Consider the following 17,196-nt stretch of genomic DNA (forward strand, 5'->3'; position numbering starts at 1 on the left):
GCGACCTTCACCTCGTATTGTCAACATCAGTTACAAACTAACGATGAGTCTCAGAACCCAATTTACTGTCAAGAAAATAAAACATGTTCACGATATGTTTAAGGTACAGTTTTTTAGATCAACTTATTAGATAGTTACATGTTTCACGAATAAACTAATTGATGACAGGTTAAGAGCACACGCTCAATGTCATTTGCATAAGCAGTGGCCATTTGTCTCTGGACTAGTCTAGTCATTCTAAAATGCCGTCCAGGATTTATTTTTTAATGATGGTTTAATGATGGTTAGCCTGGACGTCGTCCAGGCTAACCATCATAAAAAAGCAAGCCTAGACGGCAATTTAGAATGACTAGTCTCTGGACTAGTCATTCTAAAATGCCGTCCAGGCTATTTTTTTTAATGATGGGTAGTTCCAGGCTACCCATCAAAAAAAAAAAAAAAGCCTGGACAGCATTTTAGAATGACTAGTCTCTGGACTAGCCACAATAATGCGCATTAAGGGAACATTTTAAATTTAATTTTTAATAGTTGGATATTCATTTTGTTCCCTAAACGCCACAAGTCGACCGATCCATACCAATGTAAAATATATTCTTCAGCTGTAAATCCACAATACTTGACACTTCACTGTTAATTAAAAACACAAAAGTTACACATTAATTATTTTTAGCCAATACCTTTCTCTTATTACACTTAGTGTTTAATGATACACAAATAATAAGTCTAATTCATACATGCCATATTTTCTGGAGACCATTCAGGGGGATTTGATCAGAAAGGCTGAAAAATTCAGGGGGATTTTGATAGTTTTCAGGAGGATTTTTTAGCAGTTTTAAGTTGGCAAAATTACAAAGTAATTTTAGACGCAAGTACGAAAAAATGTATTCACATATTTTTTGCTATGAAAACCACTAACTTTTTCATTATACAGAATTATTTCATGTCATGATTTATCATATTCTTATGATACACTGTCATGTCATACTGTAATACTGTAAATTAAATTTAACTTTCTCCGAAGTCTTTTAAAAAATTCTGCTTAATACTATCAGCTATGATGACGTTCAGACACTCAGAGAATGGAATGAAAATTATTAATTTCTTCCTTTTCCAAAATAGTAATATTTCTTTGCCTTTGATCATTACTTCAAATTAATTGATCACTTGTTAAGGTTTCCTTTTGGCATTTATCAAACCTTTTTTAAACAGTCATTTCACCCCTGCAGAGTTGTTTCTTTACATTCAGTTTCGCTCACATACTGTGGTTTCACTTTGTCATTAGAGTATTGCCTGATGTAAAATATATAAAAAAAAAAAATGCACCAACGATCTTAAAAAACTTCTGGATGGTAAATCATTATGGATCTCACAACAGAACAGCAAATATTTTCACTTGGATGTGTATCAAAATGATTTATTGAAAAAAAAACATTAAGTTCGTAGGGAAATTGCTTTTAAAACTCCGTATTTAAAAGTAACACTTTTTTTATGAAATTGTATTATTGTATCATTTACAAAATTTTATTTTTGTTCATGCTTTCTAATTAATTTATTCCTTATTCTCGCCAAGTTTTAGCATATTTTTTTTTGATATCTGAGGGGAAAAAGTGTGTCTTATAGTAATAATCAGTAATTTATGGTATTTTAAGAAATCTATTTCATAAAAAACTTTACTAAACTTATTTTCGCAAAACAAAAACCTATTATCGTATTTTAGTCATACACCAAAAATCATCAAGTACAAAAATCTATTGTGTGACCTCTGACCTCTAAAACACATTAATTTATTAGTAGATTATAACCTTCGGAAAAAATAAAGCACAATAATTAGTGAAATGCAGAAAACTCGCAGCAATACGTCAACAGCGAATGTATATAAAAAAAATAAAAATTCCGTGGGATTTTTATCTCCTGCCAGGAGACCGGGGGATGGATTGAAATTCCGGGGGATTTTTCCCCCCGCCAGGGGATATGGCATGTATGCTTATTCAGATTGACTGCTGTCAACAAATCATCGCCATTTTAGAACCATCGAGCAGGTGCCTGTTATCTTTCCACTCAATATACTTCGCGCTAGGATTTGTCATTCTTGGCTAGGAAAACAACAAGTGGGATAACGACGCGTAGAGTTGCCAAATCAAAAATCGTTAAAGACTCTGAAGCGGCTGTTTATATGGACTATCTCAGGACTAGCCACAATAATGCGCGTTTAAGGAACTTTTTTAACATTTGGACATTCATTTTGTTCCGTATATGCCACAAGTGGAGTGTTTCATACCAATGGTCAAATATATTCTTCGGCTGTAACATCCACAATATATAACACTGCATTGTTAAATAAAAACACAACAGTTACACATAAATTATTTTTAGCCAATACCTTTCTCATATTACACAAGTGTTTCATGAAACACTTATTCAGATCAGATTCTGTCAACAAGCATCACCATTTTCGAACTATGTAGCAGGTGCACGTTATCTTGCCGCTTGATATACTGGGATCTGTCATTTTTGGCTAGGAAAACATCAAATGGGATATGGACCACAACAAAAATCATAAAAGACTCTGAAGCAGCTGTTTATATGAACTATCTCTGGACAAGCCATTGTCCAATCTAATTAGGCCTTTTCTGCTGTTTAGCTCCACTCAAGTCTAAGACTGATGCTCATTTAAACTCAACTTATTTATGTCCTAACTCTGGATTTAATGTTTACACTTCATCTAAACAACCTTTGCCAGAAATAATGTTAAAATTATAACGTGTTGTGTCAAAAAGGCCCAGTACCACAAAGGCCCCGCCCTGAAAAGCCAACTTTGAAATCATTGAAAATACCTATAGTTTATTGTGTTGGACTGGGTTTGACTTTGATAGGATTAGCTGGTTGTCTTTATTGTGGTGATGATAATAATTATAATGTCCCAGTACTAGCTACATTTTGTCTGTTACATTTTGATGTTTAATGGTTAAGTTTCATTGGCCTAGGGAAAATAAGTGTGAAAGATATACATTTCAAGCAGGGTCTCACATGTTAGCCGATTATGGCTCCCGTTTGAGATCAGACAGCAAAAAAGTAAAATAATGATCCTGAATGATTGAGAATGTCCTTTCATTGCCTGAATGCATTCCTATACATTTGTCATGAGTCCTACTGATGGAGATATGTCCAGTGAGGTCCACCAGACACTCTTGACAGTTCGGTGTCGTACAGTCAATTTGGGAATCTCAGCTATTTTTTTCTTGTCGGAAGGCAATCGTGACTTTGTCGTTACAGATTCTGCTGTATCGGATGAAAATCCTTACAATGTCCTGTGTTGTCTGAAAGGTGTCTAGACTGTGTCTTTCGGAACAGGCATGATCTGGAAAAATATGTCATTGCTGTTTCTTGCCGATTGTGTCCAGATCTTGCAGATGACTTCAGTCAGAGTCGGTTCACTGTCTGATCTCTGTCAGAACGCATTTTGTGAAATTGCTGAATTGGGACACTTCCAGCCACGAATCACAGGATTTTGATCAGACTTTTGACAAATTTTAACTGGTGTCCATGTTTGAAAGTGACATTGAATATATATTTCCTTTCAGATATTCAGCTGTCATCTATGTGGCACCTCTAAATTGTCTGCCAATAAACTGTCAGAGGAGCAGAGGAAGAAGATCCTAGAAGGACCTGACCTTGCTGATTTCATAGAGGCCACCTTCGCAGAGGATGGTTTTGGTGAAAATGTTGTACAAAAGAGAGGGGAAAGGTAAGCAAATTACTGATACCGGTACATACTCTAAGTCATTTTATGGAATTATGCTTTACCCATAAATGGAGGGACATAATGTTTTAGCTGGAGTTGTCCCTCTCTTTGTCTATCCGTCACAAATTGTGTCCAAATTTGAAATACTTGCCATAAATGTTCACCATATTTAGACAATGTGCAGAGTGCATGTTACATTCAGCCCAGTTCAAGGTCAAGGTCAGAAATAAAGGTCATATGGATACATTTCTTGTTCCCTCCATATCTCGTTTACGGCTTGAAGGATTTTCAAATACTTTGCCACGAGTGTTCAACATTTTGAGAGAATCTGCAGAGTGCATGTTACAATCAGCTCTGTTTAAGTTCAAAGGACATATGACTACATTTCGAGTCCACTCCATATTTCTTGAACCGCTTGAAGGATTTTGAAATAACTCCACAAATTATCATATCTATATAAAAAATACTACAGTTGTTGAGTTGTACCAATCGAGTGCAGTTTCCATGACATACCATTGTAAACTTTAAGTACAGTGTCTAGGGCAGGTGTCCCTAGTCGGGGATCCATCACCATTTTAATGTTACAGCAGCATACAGTATTGTTCATCAGGGGAATAAACTGATCAATAAAAATGAAAAATACTGCTTATCATTCAGTCCCATTTCAAACTTGGCTTTCAATATATACATTTTACATAGAGTGCAGCACTTTAACAAGACTACCATGTTAGCAAATACAGTTTACCAAGTCTCAAGCATTTTATTCAGATGACAGTGTCAGCAACAATAGATACTTTTTTGTATGTCTTGCTGTTTCGAGCATTCTATGCTTTTCCATACATATTCTTTTTTCTATTTTCTAATGTCAATTGTCATGGAACTGAATGAGACAACCATTACTTTCTTTGTATAAACTTACAATAATGCTTATTTTGTGTTTGCTGTTTTAATTACTAATAACATGATTGAAAGAACAGTGTCTATACATGAAATGTAAGATACATGTTTTTAAAATGTTGTTACACATATTACTTTATACCTTGATACATGTTCACAAGTATATTTTATACTTGCAGGGTCAGGCTTCCAAAATGGTTGCAGACAAACATTCCTGTGGGGAAAAATTATCACAGAATCAAACAAAATCTCAGAGAGCTTAATCTTCATACAGTAAGTTTTACACATTGTAAGTTTGTAACCATTAATGATTAAACCATTATCATATATATACCATCTCATTGAAATAGTTAAGAACAAGACAATATTTGCATTTACAAATGTACCTCACAATGTCTTTGTACAATTCACATCAATAACTGGAACCTTTCCAGCAGTTTATTTGGAAACACCAGCAATTTGCCTTGTTTTTTAACTGATATTATAGGCCTCAATAAAGGTAGATTATTGGACATCACCTTTATTATCAATGTTTTTCTTTTTTAATGTTATGTGAATAGGTTTAAATTGTCATCGTTCAAATCCATTATTCATTTAAGATCTACTACTAATAACATACTTGGTGCGATTCAATAGAAGGTCACATTGTAAATACAACTTTTCTTTGTAGTGACGAAATTCAATGGTAGCATATGATTGTCCTTATGTGTTACCTTCTTTAAACAAATGATGTTACATGTATTATTAATATTCTTACTATATAACAATAATGTGAGTTACAGTTAACCATATGAGCATGATTTGCCATAAAGGTATGTGAAGAGGCCAAGTGTCCGAACATTGGTGAGTGCTGGGGCGGCGGGGAGCATGGGACAGCCACTGCAACCATCATGGTGCTTGGGGACACTTGCACACGGGGCTGCCGCTTCTGCTCAGTGAAGACAGCCCGTAATCCCCCACCCCCAGACCCAAACGAACCCAAGAACACAGCCAATGCCATTGTGTCGTGGGGACTTGACTATGTGGTTCTCACTTCGGTTGACAGAGATGGTATGGTTTGAAATAAGTAGTAATGGATTGATTTCATATTGCGCCAACTGTTCTGAACTTTGTTAAAGTTAACAACATTGTTAACAAGATTTGAGACAAATGTTTCAGCTTTTCTTGTTTGTGTGCACATTATTAAATATTTCACATTTAACAGATAACAATTAGGCCCATTGTATACTGATATGAATAATATATTGAAGACACAAATTAGTGAACTAAATAATTTTTCTTAATAATTTAAACTAGAATAATGGTTGCACAGGGTTTAGTAAAAACATCTAATAAAATATTAAAACAAGTATCAAAATTCATCTGTGTTTGCTTTTAGTAAGACATCTTATTATTGTCAGATCATAACTAGATTCTAAAGACAGGAACAAACTGCATCCTATAATTCAATGAATATTTTTAGAAAGAAATATAAGCCTTCTCTGGCCATAAAAGACGTTATAACTACAAGACAATGTTGTGTTTGTTGTTAGACATCCCAGATGGTGGAGCCGCTCATTTTGCAGAAACTGTCCGAGAAATCAAGAAAGGGTAACTTGTATAATTATTTATAGTAGTAGTTTGTCAATACATGTCAAATATCTTATGAAACATTTGGCTGTTATAATAACACAGTGTTAGTGACTATGGTTATTTTATTAAAAAATCATGATAGTTATAATGTAAATAAACAAATTTAATTGACATTTATATAATCATCATTTATAAACATGATACCAAATCAAAACAATTATAACTTGGGGTGGTTTTATGAGCAGAAAGCCATCAATGCTGGTGGAGTGTTTGACTCCAGACTTTGGCGGGAACCTATCTTGTGTGGAGACAGTGGCTGGCTCGGGGCTTGATGTGTATGCCCACAATATGGAGACTGTAGAGGACATGCAGAGGTTAGTGAGAGTGGTGTATAGTTATTTATAGTTTAAACACCTATAAGCATATATAAATCATATTGGAGTCTGTTTCCTGGGTAAGAAACCAGTATTGGTGTCTTGTTTGAGAGATGGAAAGAATATGCTGTAGTTTTGGCTCAAACCCACACACTCTTGGATGAGAGTAGAACACCCTAGAGCACTAGACCACTATCACTCACACGAATTGGTTCAGAGTTATGGAAGTGTGTTCTCATTTTAACACCAAAATGTGTTTGAAATTGAATTCATATTTCTCTAAAAAAACATAATGGCTGTATGGTGTTGAAAAGGTTTTTTTTAATATTTGAGCTTGTAATGTACCTTACAGGGTAGAAACAGCTGTCCTACAACTATTGAGTCTCGAGATAAAGTTATATCTGATAAAGAAAGGAAGCAAACAATATCAAAACAGTTTCAAACATATCATTAAGTTTCCTCTAAAATGAAGACCAAGGAAGGATCAGCTTTGAACTTTCTATTACAGGCTTGTGAGAGATCCGCGTGCAAACTATCGACAATCACTATCTGTTCTGGAGCATGTGAAGAAGGTCAACCCGGACATGGTGACGAAGACATCCATCATGCTGGGGCTAGGCGAGAGTGACGCCCAGGTTATTAGGGTCCTTGAAGGTAAGGGGAATATATCCCTAAACAGGATTTAAAGGGGCTATACCGTATGATGAAATAGCAAAAAAAAAAAAAATTGTCGAAAACTGACATAAACTTGGTATCATGAGTACAATGCATTGAAACTAACTAATTGAAGTACCACATAGTTAACATTTTTTTTTTTCACATTTTTTTCGTTTTTTCCATTAAAATAGATTACTAGATATGTATACGTAGTAGAATTCACTCTTATGCGTGATTGGCTAGTCAATATTATCTTGTGATATTACCAAGTTAGGTATATAGCTTAAATATTCCAAATGGTTAGGGTAAACCAATTATGATATCAAAGTGTAAAACATTTTATTAAATAATCGACCTGATATTCGTGATGGAAAAAAAACTTTTTTTGGTACCAATCTGGTATATAGTCCCTTTAACTCATCAGGTTATCAAAGTGTTAACCACTCCGATATACTGACTGCATTTTTTTATAATGAATTAAGTTTGGAAAATGGATTAGCACAGTGGGTTTCAGACAATAGGTTTAATTTTAATTCTTAATTGCTTTTTGCATAAACATTATTGTTAAGGTGAAATAGGGGGAGAAAAATTTGTAATTACATCGCACTTGTTTTTGACAGTAAAAGTTTGAACAATTAAACAATTACATTCTTGCCTTTAGACTCAAGTATTTACATCAGATTTATTTACTATTAGCATGTTTTTGTTGGCCCATTGCTTAAGTGAAATGCTATTAAACGTTCTACCACATGTTTAAGATCTGAGGAAGATTGATGTTGACTGCCTCACACTAGGCCAGTATATGCAGCCAACAAAAAGGCATTTAAAGGTTTGTTTTGATTGTAACTTCTTGTAAATATTTATTTATTTTCTTTTTATTTACGTTGTTAATTTGTATTAATAAACTGATGACATACTTCTCTTAAATTATAGATCAAGCAAAGCAAAAGGTATTTCTGATTAAAAAAGATTGCAAAATATTCACTGAAATAGCTAACTGATTATCAATCTTGGCCTAGACATCATGTGCACAAAATCTTTCATCAAGAGCTTAAAGCTGCACTCTCAAAGATTTACCGATTTAACAACTTTTTTATTTTTTGTCTTGGAATGAGCAAATTTTTGCATAATATCTGCAAACCAGTTATTAAAGACTGCTGACAAAAGATCAGATCGGAGATTTTCATATTTCCGTTCAAAATTAATGCTTTATGGTTAAACTGTTACTAACGGTTTATGAAAAATGCATAAAACATCAATTTTTGAACTTAAATATAAAAATTTGCCATCTAATGTTTCGTCAGCAGTCGGACATAAATTGGCTCATTCCAAGACAAAAAAAAAAGTTGTCAAATGTTCAATCTGTGAGAGTGCAGCTTTAAAGATTGAAAAATAATTATCTAATTTATTGTAAATTTAAACATGGTTTAGCCGTTTATTCAAAACAGGCATAACAATCTGATGTCTTATAAGTAATTAGCTTAACATTCAAGGTGAAGGAGTACATTCATCCTGACAAGTTCAAGGCGTGGGAGGAAGTGGGTAACAAGATGGGGTTTGCCTACACTGCTAGTGGCGCTCTGGTTCGCTCCTCATACAAGGCTGGTAAGTATCAAGGTTGAGAAACTGGGGGATAGGCAGAATGGGGGTTAAGAAGAACAGGTTTGCTTAATCTGGGCTCTTGTCCAGTGGTCATACAAGACTTGTAGGTGACATGGCAGGAAACAGGGTTTGCTTTTACAGCTATTTGGGCCCTGTATTGGTCTTCATACAAGGCTGGTAAGTGAAAGGGTTGGTGCAGGGAGCTAAGGTGTTGTTAAGACTAAGAAGAATGTGATTGCCTACACTGCTGTTGAGGATCTTGGTCCAGTTTTGGCACAAAATTATTTGTTGGTTGTAAGGAACTCTAAAGTACATGATTCATTGATTTAGAATTTGTTGTTTTCTGTTACAATTATTCCATATGAGAGATTTTTCATTATTCACACATTTATTAAGAAGAGCCATCACATGCTTTACTAGCAGGTGTTGTATATTAAAGAAAAAAGTAGATTAATAGTTTGAGTTTTCCAAGAATTAATAATTTTACGCAGAATGTTTTCAAATAACAAGGAATGTCTGTATTAGACACACTTTATAACTAGCTCTATTACATGGTATATTCTGGTTTCAGGCGAATTTTTCCTGAAGAATCTCCTGGAGAAACGCAGGTCAGCAACAACTGTGGCAAACGAAACCAATAAGATATAATTCATGGGATGAAACTGGCTGTAAATCCTGAATGTCATTGATGCACAATGTGAGACAGTTACACACCTGTGATAAAGAGTTATTGGGAATCATGGTTTCGTCTTATTAATTTGTTATCCCCTACTGTGTGATGTCAGATGTATGTTTCAGGTATTGGAAAGAAAAGTTATGGATTTGGTGTCTTACTGGGTGATATTAAACTGTTGTGTTATGTGGGTAAATTCTGTTTTAAGTCCTAGTGAATAGATTGATAAATGATCTGCCCATAAAGTAGTGCTGTACATTTGTTGATTGTTTTATTGAATAAATGTAATTGATTTAACATTTGTTTTCATTGTACTACCCATAGTTACTAATGCTACAGTGTAATGTGATTTACTGTAATTTATTCAAATACCTAAGTTGTCTGTGTTTCTTTCGTACAAGTTCCAATAAACAAAAAGTGCAAATGCATCTTGGAGGTCACCATTAGGGAAATTACAACTCAATTATCTCGAAAACCAAGACAATTAACAAGTTCAGTTTACGAAGGAATAACATAAAACCTGCTGCTCCTCAGACATGAGATCCAGGACAGTCCTTGAAGTAAATTAATGGTTACATTTTGTGGTAATTTTATCTCTGACATAGCTGAGCAATGTTAATTATTTTGTTCAGACAGGGACAGTGTATTTTATTTGACATCCCTTGACAGTTAGTCCGATTTAAAACGCATTATTCAGTATTAGTTGACAAGAATAACACTTTCCATTGAGTAAGTTCAGGAAACTCAAATTCATAATCTGCCCTTTAGCTCCATTTATAAGAGCTAGCATGACAAACACCAACAGACAGATAGCTATTTGTATATAATTTTAAATAAAAAGTTGAAACAATTGAACCAAAGTTGAGCCTTAGTGTTGCTATTAAATCCCTTTTTTGCACAATTTGACCTATCTAGGCAACAATGGGAGACTCTACATGATTGTATGTAAACTTTGTTTATTGTTGAGATACAAAGCATTGGTAGGAGATGATTATTATTGGGCAGCATTGACCTTTAACTGTGACCTTGGGCTTTGTGCCGACAGCATGACTGTTATGACTACACACATTCCGATTGACCTTTACAATGCTTTGAAGTATGGTTGAAATTCATAAATAGTAACACATGTATAGCTGTTATTAAATAAATGCTATGAAATACCCATCAGACTCCTAATACCATAAGTGTGACCTTGACCTTGAAGCTCAGAGCCCGAGTGTTGCACACGAGTCTGTGAAGTTTGATCAAAACAATTTGACACAATTTCATTCAACTGACTAACAGACAATTAGTAACATTACATTATGTTTCAGTTCAAGGTCATAAAAACCTTATGATAGGAAATAGAAATACAACACGGAGTTAAATAATGTCATTTTTATTAGTTTTCATAAAATACAAAATGTCAATATCGACTTATGATCATAAACACATGTCAAAATATACTTGTGAAAAATGACTGAAATAATGAGACAATAAACTTTTACATCATGTAACCCATCCGTGCACAACTCCAACAGTGTCCACTCTCAACACATCGGCATACTTGCAAAATCTCCATCTATTTGGATAACAGATACACTCAGGTATTTATGATCATGTTTTATACTAATGATACATGCTTGATTTTAAATGAACACATAATCTCGTGAACAATTCAATGGGAGTACAAGTTGGTGTTACATATAGTATTGTATATAGATGGATTTCAAAATTTGTAGATTGTCTCTGGTTTGATTCATGTAGTTTTTAGTAAACTGAAATATTGTATTTAACATTGCAATTTACTAAACAATCTGTAAAAGTTATAAAATCAATAATTGTTAAAATACTTAATATTAAAATAATGTGTTTAAAATATGAGGGCTTTTAAGACAATGATTAAGAATCTATATCAAGCATTTAATTTAAAATACCTCACATTATTATTTATGAATTCTCGTGTTAGTAGGAAGCAGTTGGTAAAATACGTACGAAAATAATCACAGTTGTTGAATATACAAACACAGCAATATATACATAACTATAGTCTTAGCTCTACAACATAACAAACATATATACATAAACAACATATATAAACAGTGGTTCCCAGAACGTCACTGCTGTACACATGACTAGAACATTAACAGTTTGGATAGCACAATAGTTATAAAGGATTCTTTAATCATCCTTTCTCATATATAATTCTCATATATATTGCAAATTAACATGAAGAAAGTCAGTAGTCCAGTCCTTTAAAAAAGGGCCTTGTGTCAGAATACATGCACTTTCATTATACTGAAGCAACATTTGTTTAAATTTGTAAGAACATGCTCACAAGTAATGGCACATTTAACATTCCTATAAATATCTTCATAACTTAAGTCACAAACAATCAAAGTCTTTGGTACAAACAAATAACAGTTTTGGAACAACAAAAAGCTTGTCAATGTGCATGTGTTGTGTTTCTTCACCTTTGATTTTGAAGAATTGTTGGTGTATTCAGCTGTTATCCGAGTGGCTGATATAACACTCGTACGAGACACCCACCCTGATATGGGCAGATATTTTGATTTAAGTTTCCCTAGACATACATGTAGTCTATACCATCAGCAGCAGCAGCCTAGACATACATGCAGTCTATACCATCATCAGCAGCAGCAGCATTAACACATGAGTATGGTCCGGGCTTTTTAAACAGCCATTTTACTGTTACAGTAATGAACATTCTCTTCGTGTCTTTCAATTTAATAGCTTTAAAGCTACGTGACATCTCCATGGAATGATGCATTATTTAAAACTGACTGATTCACAGCACTATTCTTGTTTGTTTAAGATAAGTGTGTTTTACTTAATGTCATAAGATTATATACTGGGATGAAATGTTTATCACAACTACTCTTAACAAATTAAATCTGTATCGTCATTCTTCATCGTTTCACTTTTATGAATTTGATATTATTACAATCGTCCGCAATCTCCGGATACTTTGCGGGGTTTTTCACATATTGCACATCAAAGTCGTCCAGGTAACCTATGGTCACAATGTCCTTCTTTTCCTGCTCTGTCCAACTAAAGTAGGTGGGTAAGAAGTTCTGTATGAGCCACTTTTCTCTTGACCACGCCCGTTGAATAGCACGCTCGTTTGCATGCCGAATGACACGTTTTCTCTCGTGATCAAAATTACTGCCATACCTTACATTAATCACAGAAAAGTTACCATGGAAACGAACATCAGTCTCTGTGTAGGAGGTTATTCTATAACCTTCTGGATGAGATAATCTGTTGACAGTCACATTTATACCTTTTTCATAGGTAGCTGAACTGCCATGTATACCCAAAGATGAAAGCTCATCTGTTACTACCGAGGCATCAGGCTTAACAAAGTACACAATATCCCTGCCCAGTATAGTGTATCTCAAATCAAGCATTTCGGACTTGTTTAAAAAGTTACTGAATTTCTTCACCCAGGTGGGGGGATCATCAGGCAGAGCAGTTAGCAGCTCATTGTTCACTGACATTAAGAGCAGGTCGCTGTACATGGCCAGTTTTGGTGCGGGCAGGATGGGGTCATACTTTTGAATGGGTGACACCCTTGATTGTGGGACTGTTGAGATGGACAGCATGTTGAGCATGTCCCGGTGGAATGTGCACTCGAAGGCAGATGATATTGGCAGAAGGTTGTAGCCACGGCCCTGTGACCTTGGCCTCACAGTGCCGTCATATCCGACATTTGGGGCCATACTGTCCAGGTCAAATCCAAGCAGCTTCAGCCACTCTGTAGTGTCTACAAAGTAAGAACAGTTTTATGTATCGATTATTTTTTTCTGGGGTACCAATAATGTTTTTAGCAGCAATAAATGTTTATATATTGAATAAAATAAAATTCTATACTATTAATACTACTTATATTTGTATGTATCTCTCCAGGCCTGAAAGTTCACTTTATTATTTTTTTTTTAAACCTGCTGTAAGTTATTATCATTAAAACCAATCTGTGAATTAAGGAAGTATTTAAAAAAAAATCATTCTACATACCAAGCGTTGGGAAGCTCCGGCCTAGCATGTGTGTGTTGACTATGTGTCGGTACTGGTAATTGTTCATCATGATTGGGTCCTCCACCAGATACTGAACATTACCCAACATCGCTCTGTAGTCAGGGTTCACAAACCGGCCAGTCATTGTGTCGTACACACGCCCACCCATCAAGGCCAACCGGGTGAGGGAGTTGTATATGGAACCTTGGAAGCCAAAACTGAACTCGAACTGTGGGTTAGAGTCGGAAATGACTTGCCCTAGAGGGTCATATGAAAGTTTCTTTTTAATGAGGCCATCTTGGTCATAAACAACAATAGGGCTGCCCATGGGGTCCAAGGCAACATATAGGAGCTGGTTCTGTCTTTCAAAGGCAATAAGTTTGTCTTTGGCATCATAGAAGTACTGGCTGAGCTCACCATTACTGTGGTTGTATGTATGTGTGACAAGACCAGGACGAAGCGTGTCAGCATAGAAGTACTGCATGATGTTACCAAGGCGATCACTCTGAGCAATCACATTGCCCTGGCGATCATAGTAGTAGGTAAACTTGAACTTGCCTGAGTTAGCAACGGACATGAGCTGACCATTTGAATTAAACAGCAAATCTTCATCATGCCTCTGTACCATGAACCATCTTCATCAAACTTGTACCTCAGGCTACCAAATATTTTATCTTATCTCCGACATCATATTCAATATCATAGTTATTGTCTAAATTCTCAATCCTATTAATGTTTCCATTGTTATCATAGCCGTATTTCCACTCTGATTCACCATTCACTAGCACCTCTATCACATTGCCGTCTATCGTACCGGTACTCAAACTGGCTAGTGTCTGTTTGCCCAACAATCTGACTCCAACTGCTAACCCTGTTCATCTTATCATACACAATGCTCAGTTTAAACCTGACATTATCCCGAACACAAACTCTGTATTCTTAGCTCGACCATACAAGTCCAGTTCACGGCTAATCACAACATGCTCATCATAAATTTTCTCCATGTTAACAAGGGGCCACTGTATTTTCATCAATTGAACACTCTTCAAAAAACCATTATGGTCATCGTAGCTGTAGTTCATATTCATACTGAGATTTTTAGAGAACACGCCGTTTATTTCAACCAATCTAAAGTTCTTGTCATAGGTGTACATGAACTTTGCATCCAGGAGCCTGTAGTCGTCAGGAAAAGTTAAATGATAGGAGTCTACAAGAGATGAATCATATGTGTACGACTCAGCAAGTCTGTAGCCCCGTCCATGTACCTCTGACCATGATATCATAGATATTCTAGAGTCATACTCAATGTTTATCTCGGTATCCCCAAACAGTACAAGGGTAGGCTGGGCAAAAGTGGTTGTATCGATATACAACTTTGCGATATTCACTCGGGATAAATGATCTGCATAAGCTTCCCATTGCCACTGTAATCCTCGATGTAGGGCAGTTCGAGGCTGGGAATCTGGTAAAAGTACCGCTGCACGCCTGTAAGCATGACGCGGGAGAAGAAGTGTTTGCCAAGCCCCGGTGTGCGAACCATCCTCAGGTTCCCCTCATCATCATACTGTAGTAGGTACTGCAGGCCACTTGGCAAATGGATGTCTGTTGGCTGAAATTATCAAACGTGATGGTTTGTATACAAAGATAGTAATGAATAATAGTATTATTTAAACATGTAGATTATAATGGATACTACTATATGAGGCTTATAATTCAACACACAAGATTCTTACAAAGCAAGTAAATGTCCAAAATATTTCCATTAGAAAGTTGACACATGCACATATCTTCTGAGCAGTTATGTCATCATCTTTAAACCCACCTTTTTCCCGTATCTGTAGTTGTATCTGAACTGTGCGCCATTGGTGCCCGTCTTCTCTTTCAACACACCATTTTCAAATATCTGCCTTTCCTCCAGATCCCCATACTTCCAATGGATTATCTCCCCTGCTGCATTGTACGTCACATTGAGAGAGTGGTGGTTCTTGGCAGGCAGGAAGTGGGTGGGGAGGCCAGAGTTGTCGTACGCCATGGTGATGATCTCTAGAAGGTCGCGGTCCAGTATTGTCTCCGTGTGTGTGTCACGATCGTACTCAATTGTGAGCAGATTTTCACCATTCACCTGAAGTAAAGCATGCTCATGCACAATTTGGCTGTCAAGTCATGTTTAGGGACTTAAGGTGACAAATCTTAGGAAAATAGAAAGAACACTTATTGGAATGCACTGCTAATCAAAAGGAATTAAATTAATAAAATTTTAGATCAATTAAATCTATATTGCAATCAACCCCTCTGTATGTGTTTCTTATTTCTATAAACTACACTAGAAATATAAAATAACTACTATGAACGGAGGTTCTATATCAAGTCATAGATTATATTAAATTTTTGACATCTACTAAATTTGAGTACAGATAATGGGTGCCTTACATTTTGATGGTAGTTACATGATTAAGTTCATTGCCGGATTATTGCAAAAGGCAGTCACAAGCTTGAAAAGAGACTATCAGATGATGAACAAATGAATTAAGTGTCATGCAGAAATGAAAAGTTAACAAAATGCACTCATAAATGAGAGAAGAGTATATTATCATAGATACTGGCCTACTATATTAATGATGTTAAGACCGAAACATTGTAAACATATCTGAACTTTTGTTAATGTAACAGTTCAACAAGAAATATATGGAAAAATAATACTTTAAAATTACAGAAATTGAAATATAAATAAGAAACCTAAGAGGGGTTGATCACAAAGTATTGCGGAATCTTCATGCTATGTATTATATGGCATAAAGAAGTTTAGGACAGTTGCGAATACATGACAAATACTTAAGCTTACGAAAGCCTTCATCCAGACCTCTCTACTGAGTTTATAAATTCCATGCATGTAAAGAACATCAATATAGTTGTAAGATCAGCTAATATTAATTACATTTCAGAAATAGGACCATGGGCAAAGCATTAATATGGACAATAAACAACACTCACAGTATTATATGAGAATGTAAATACATACCAAAATTAAACCTTACAGAAGAAACAAACTTCTGAGAGTTCAAAAATTGTATATACATGTATCATTAAACTATCAAAATTTAATATTAAACTTTCTTTTAAATTTCACTCTCATATATCAGAAACCAAAATTACCCAGTCAATAAGGAAAAACAAAAATCTTATCTGATCATATACCACTTAGACATGAAGGTTTTAAATTGTTTACAGATAACAAATTTTAACCGAAATATGGCCTGTGTGTGTTGATATTGTAGCTGCGAGGTTGGTCAACATACCAAGAGGGCTTTCTCCTTGTATCCGCCAGCCTCATGCGAGTCTAGCATGCTTTCATGCCGCGTAAACACCTCCCCTACCCGCATACGTCGACCAAGTTTTGCTATACTCTCTTTAGGACGACCCTTCCTCCGCAGGTAGAATCGCCATTCCAGTCTGTGCACCAGTTTGTTAGGAGCGATCAGTTTACGCTTGAAGTGCATGCGGTGCTGGTTCTCTAGGACAGGGTTGCCTCCTGACTCTAGGGCGATGGTCAGGTTGCTAGGAAACACAACAACAACAGCTCCATCTGGGAGATAGGTGACCTTGGTCTCTGCGGATCCTAGAAAGAAGAAATGTAAATCTCATGAAATGTTGTACGTAGGCAT

The 17,196-nt window shown here is 35.6% G+C and overlaps 2 protein-coding genes across 2 annotated transcripts in view; one reads left to right on the forward strand and one right to left on the reverse strand.

Moving 5' to 3' along the window:
• On the forward strand, nucleotides 1–9,808 carry LOC128226758 (lipoyl synthase, mitochondrial-like). The gene is made up of 10 exons (XM_052936792.1): nucleotides 1–103; nucleotides 3,582–3,745; nucleotides 4,819–4,912; nucleotides 5,452–5,689; nucleotides 6,172–6,229; nucleotides 6,457–6,585; nucleotides 7,094–7,239; nucleotides 8,001–8,071; nucleotides 8,736–8,847; nucleotides 9,416–9,808. The coding sequence occupies exons 1-10, from the start codon at nucleotides 44–46 to the stop codon at nucleotides 9,490–9,492; spliced, it is 1,149 nt and encodes a 382-aa protein (XP_052792752.1). The 5' UTR covers nucleotides 1–43; the 3' UTR covers nucleotides 9,493–9,808.
• A 1,071-nt stretch (nucleotides 9,809–10,879) lies between these two features.
• LOC128227059 (teneurin-m-like) overlaps nucleotides 10,880–17,196 on the reverse strand; it is a 104,880-nt gene continuing 98,563 nt past the window's right edge. Inside the window, 10 exon segments of the mRNA XM_052937255.1 lie at nucleotides 10,880–13,283; nucleotides 13,535–14,167; nucleotides 14,170–14,202; nucleotides 14,205–14,341; nucleotides 14,343–14,454; nucleotides 14,457–14,886; nucleotides 14,888–14,926; nucleotides 14,928–15,143; nucleotides 15,357–15,656; nucleotides 16,831–17,150. Of these exon segments, the coding sequence (XP_052793215.1) occupies nucleotides 12,427–13,283; nucleotides 13,535–14,167; nucleotides 14,170–14,202; nucleotides 14,205–14,341; nucleotides 14,343–14,454; nucleotides 14,457–14,886; nucleotides 14,888–14,926; nucleotides 14,928–15,143; nucleotides 15,357–15,656; nucleotides 16,831–17,150 (3,077 nt within the window). The 3' untranslated portion in view covers nucleotides 10,880–12,426.

Source organism: Mya arenaria, chromosome 3, assembly GCF_026914265.1.
Source record: "Mya arenaria isolate MELC-2E11 chromosome 3, ASM2691426v1".
NCBI classification, from domain to species: domain Eukaryota; kingdom Metazoa; phylum Mollusca; class Bivalvia; order Myida; family Myidae; genus Mya; species Mya arenaria.

Bases quoted from the DNA above. Each gene is read 5' to 3' on its own strand.
- LOC128226758 (XM_052936792.1), top strand. From the start codon at position 44: ATGAGTCTCAGAACCCAATTTACTGTCAAGAAAATAAAACATGTTCAC. The intron at 4,913-5,451 runs GTAAGTTTTACA...TTTGCCATAAAG, and splicing joins GAGAGCTTAATCTTCATACA to GTATGTGAAGAGGCCAAGTG. The intron at 8,848-9,415 runs GTAAGTATCAAG...TTCTGGTTTCAG, and splicing joins TCGCTCCTCATACAAGGCTG to GCGAATTTTTCCTGAAGAAT.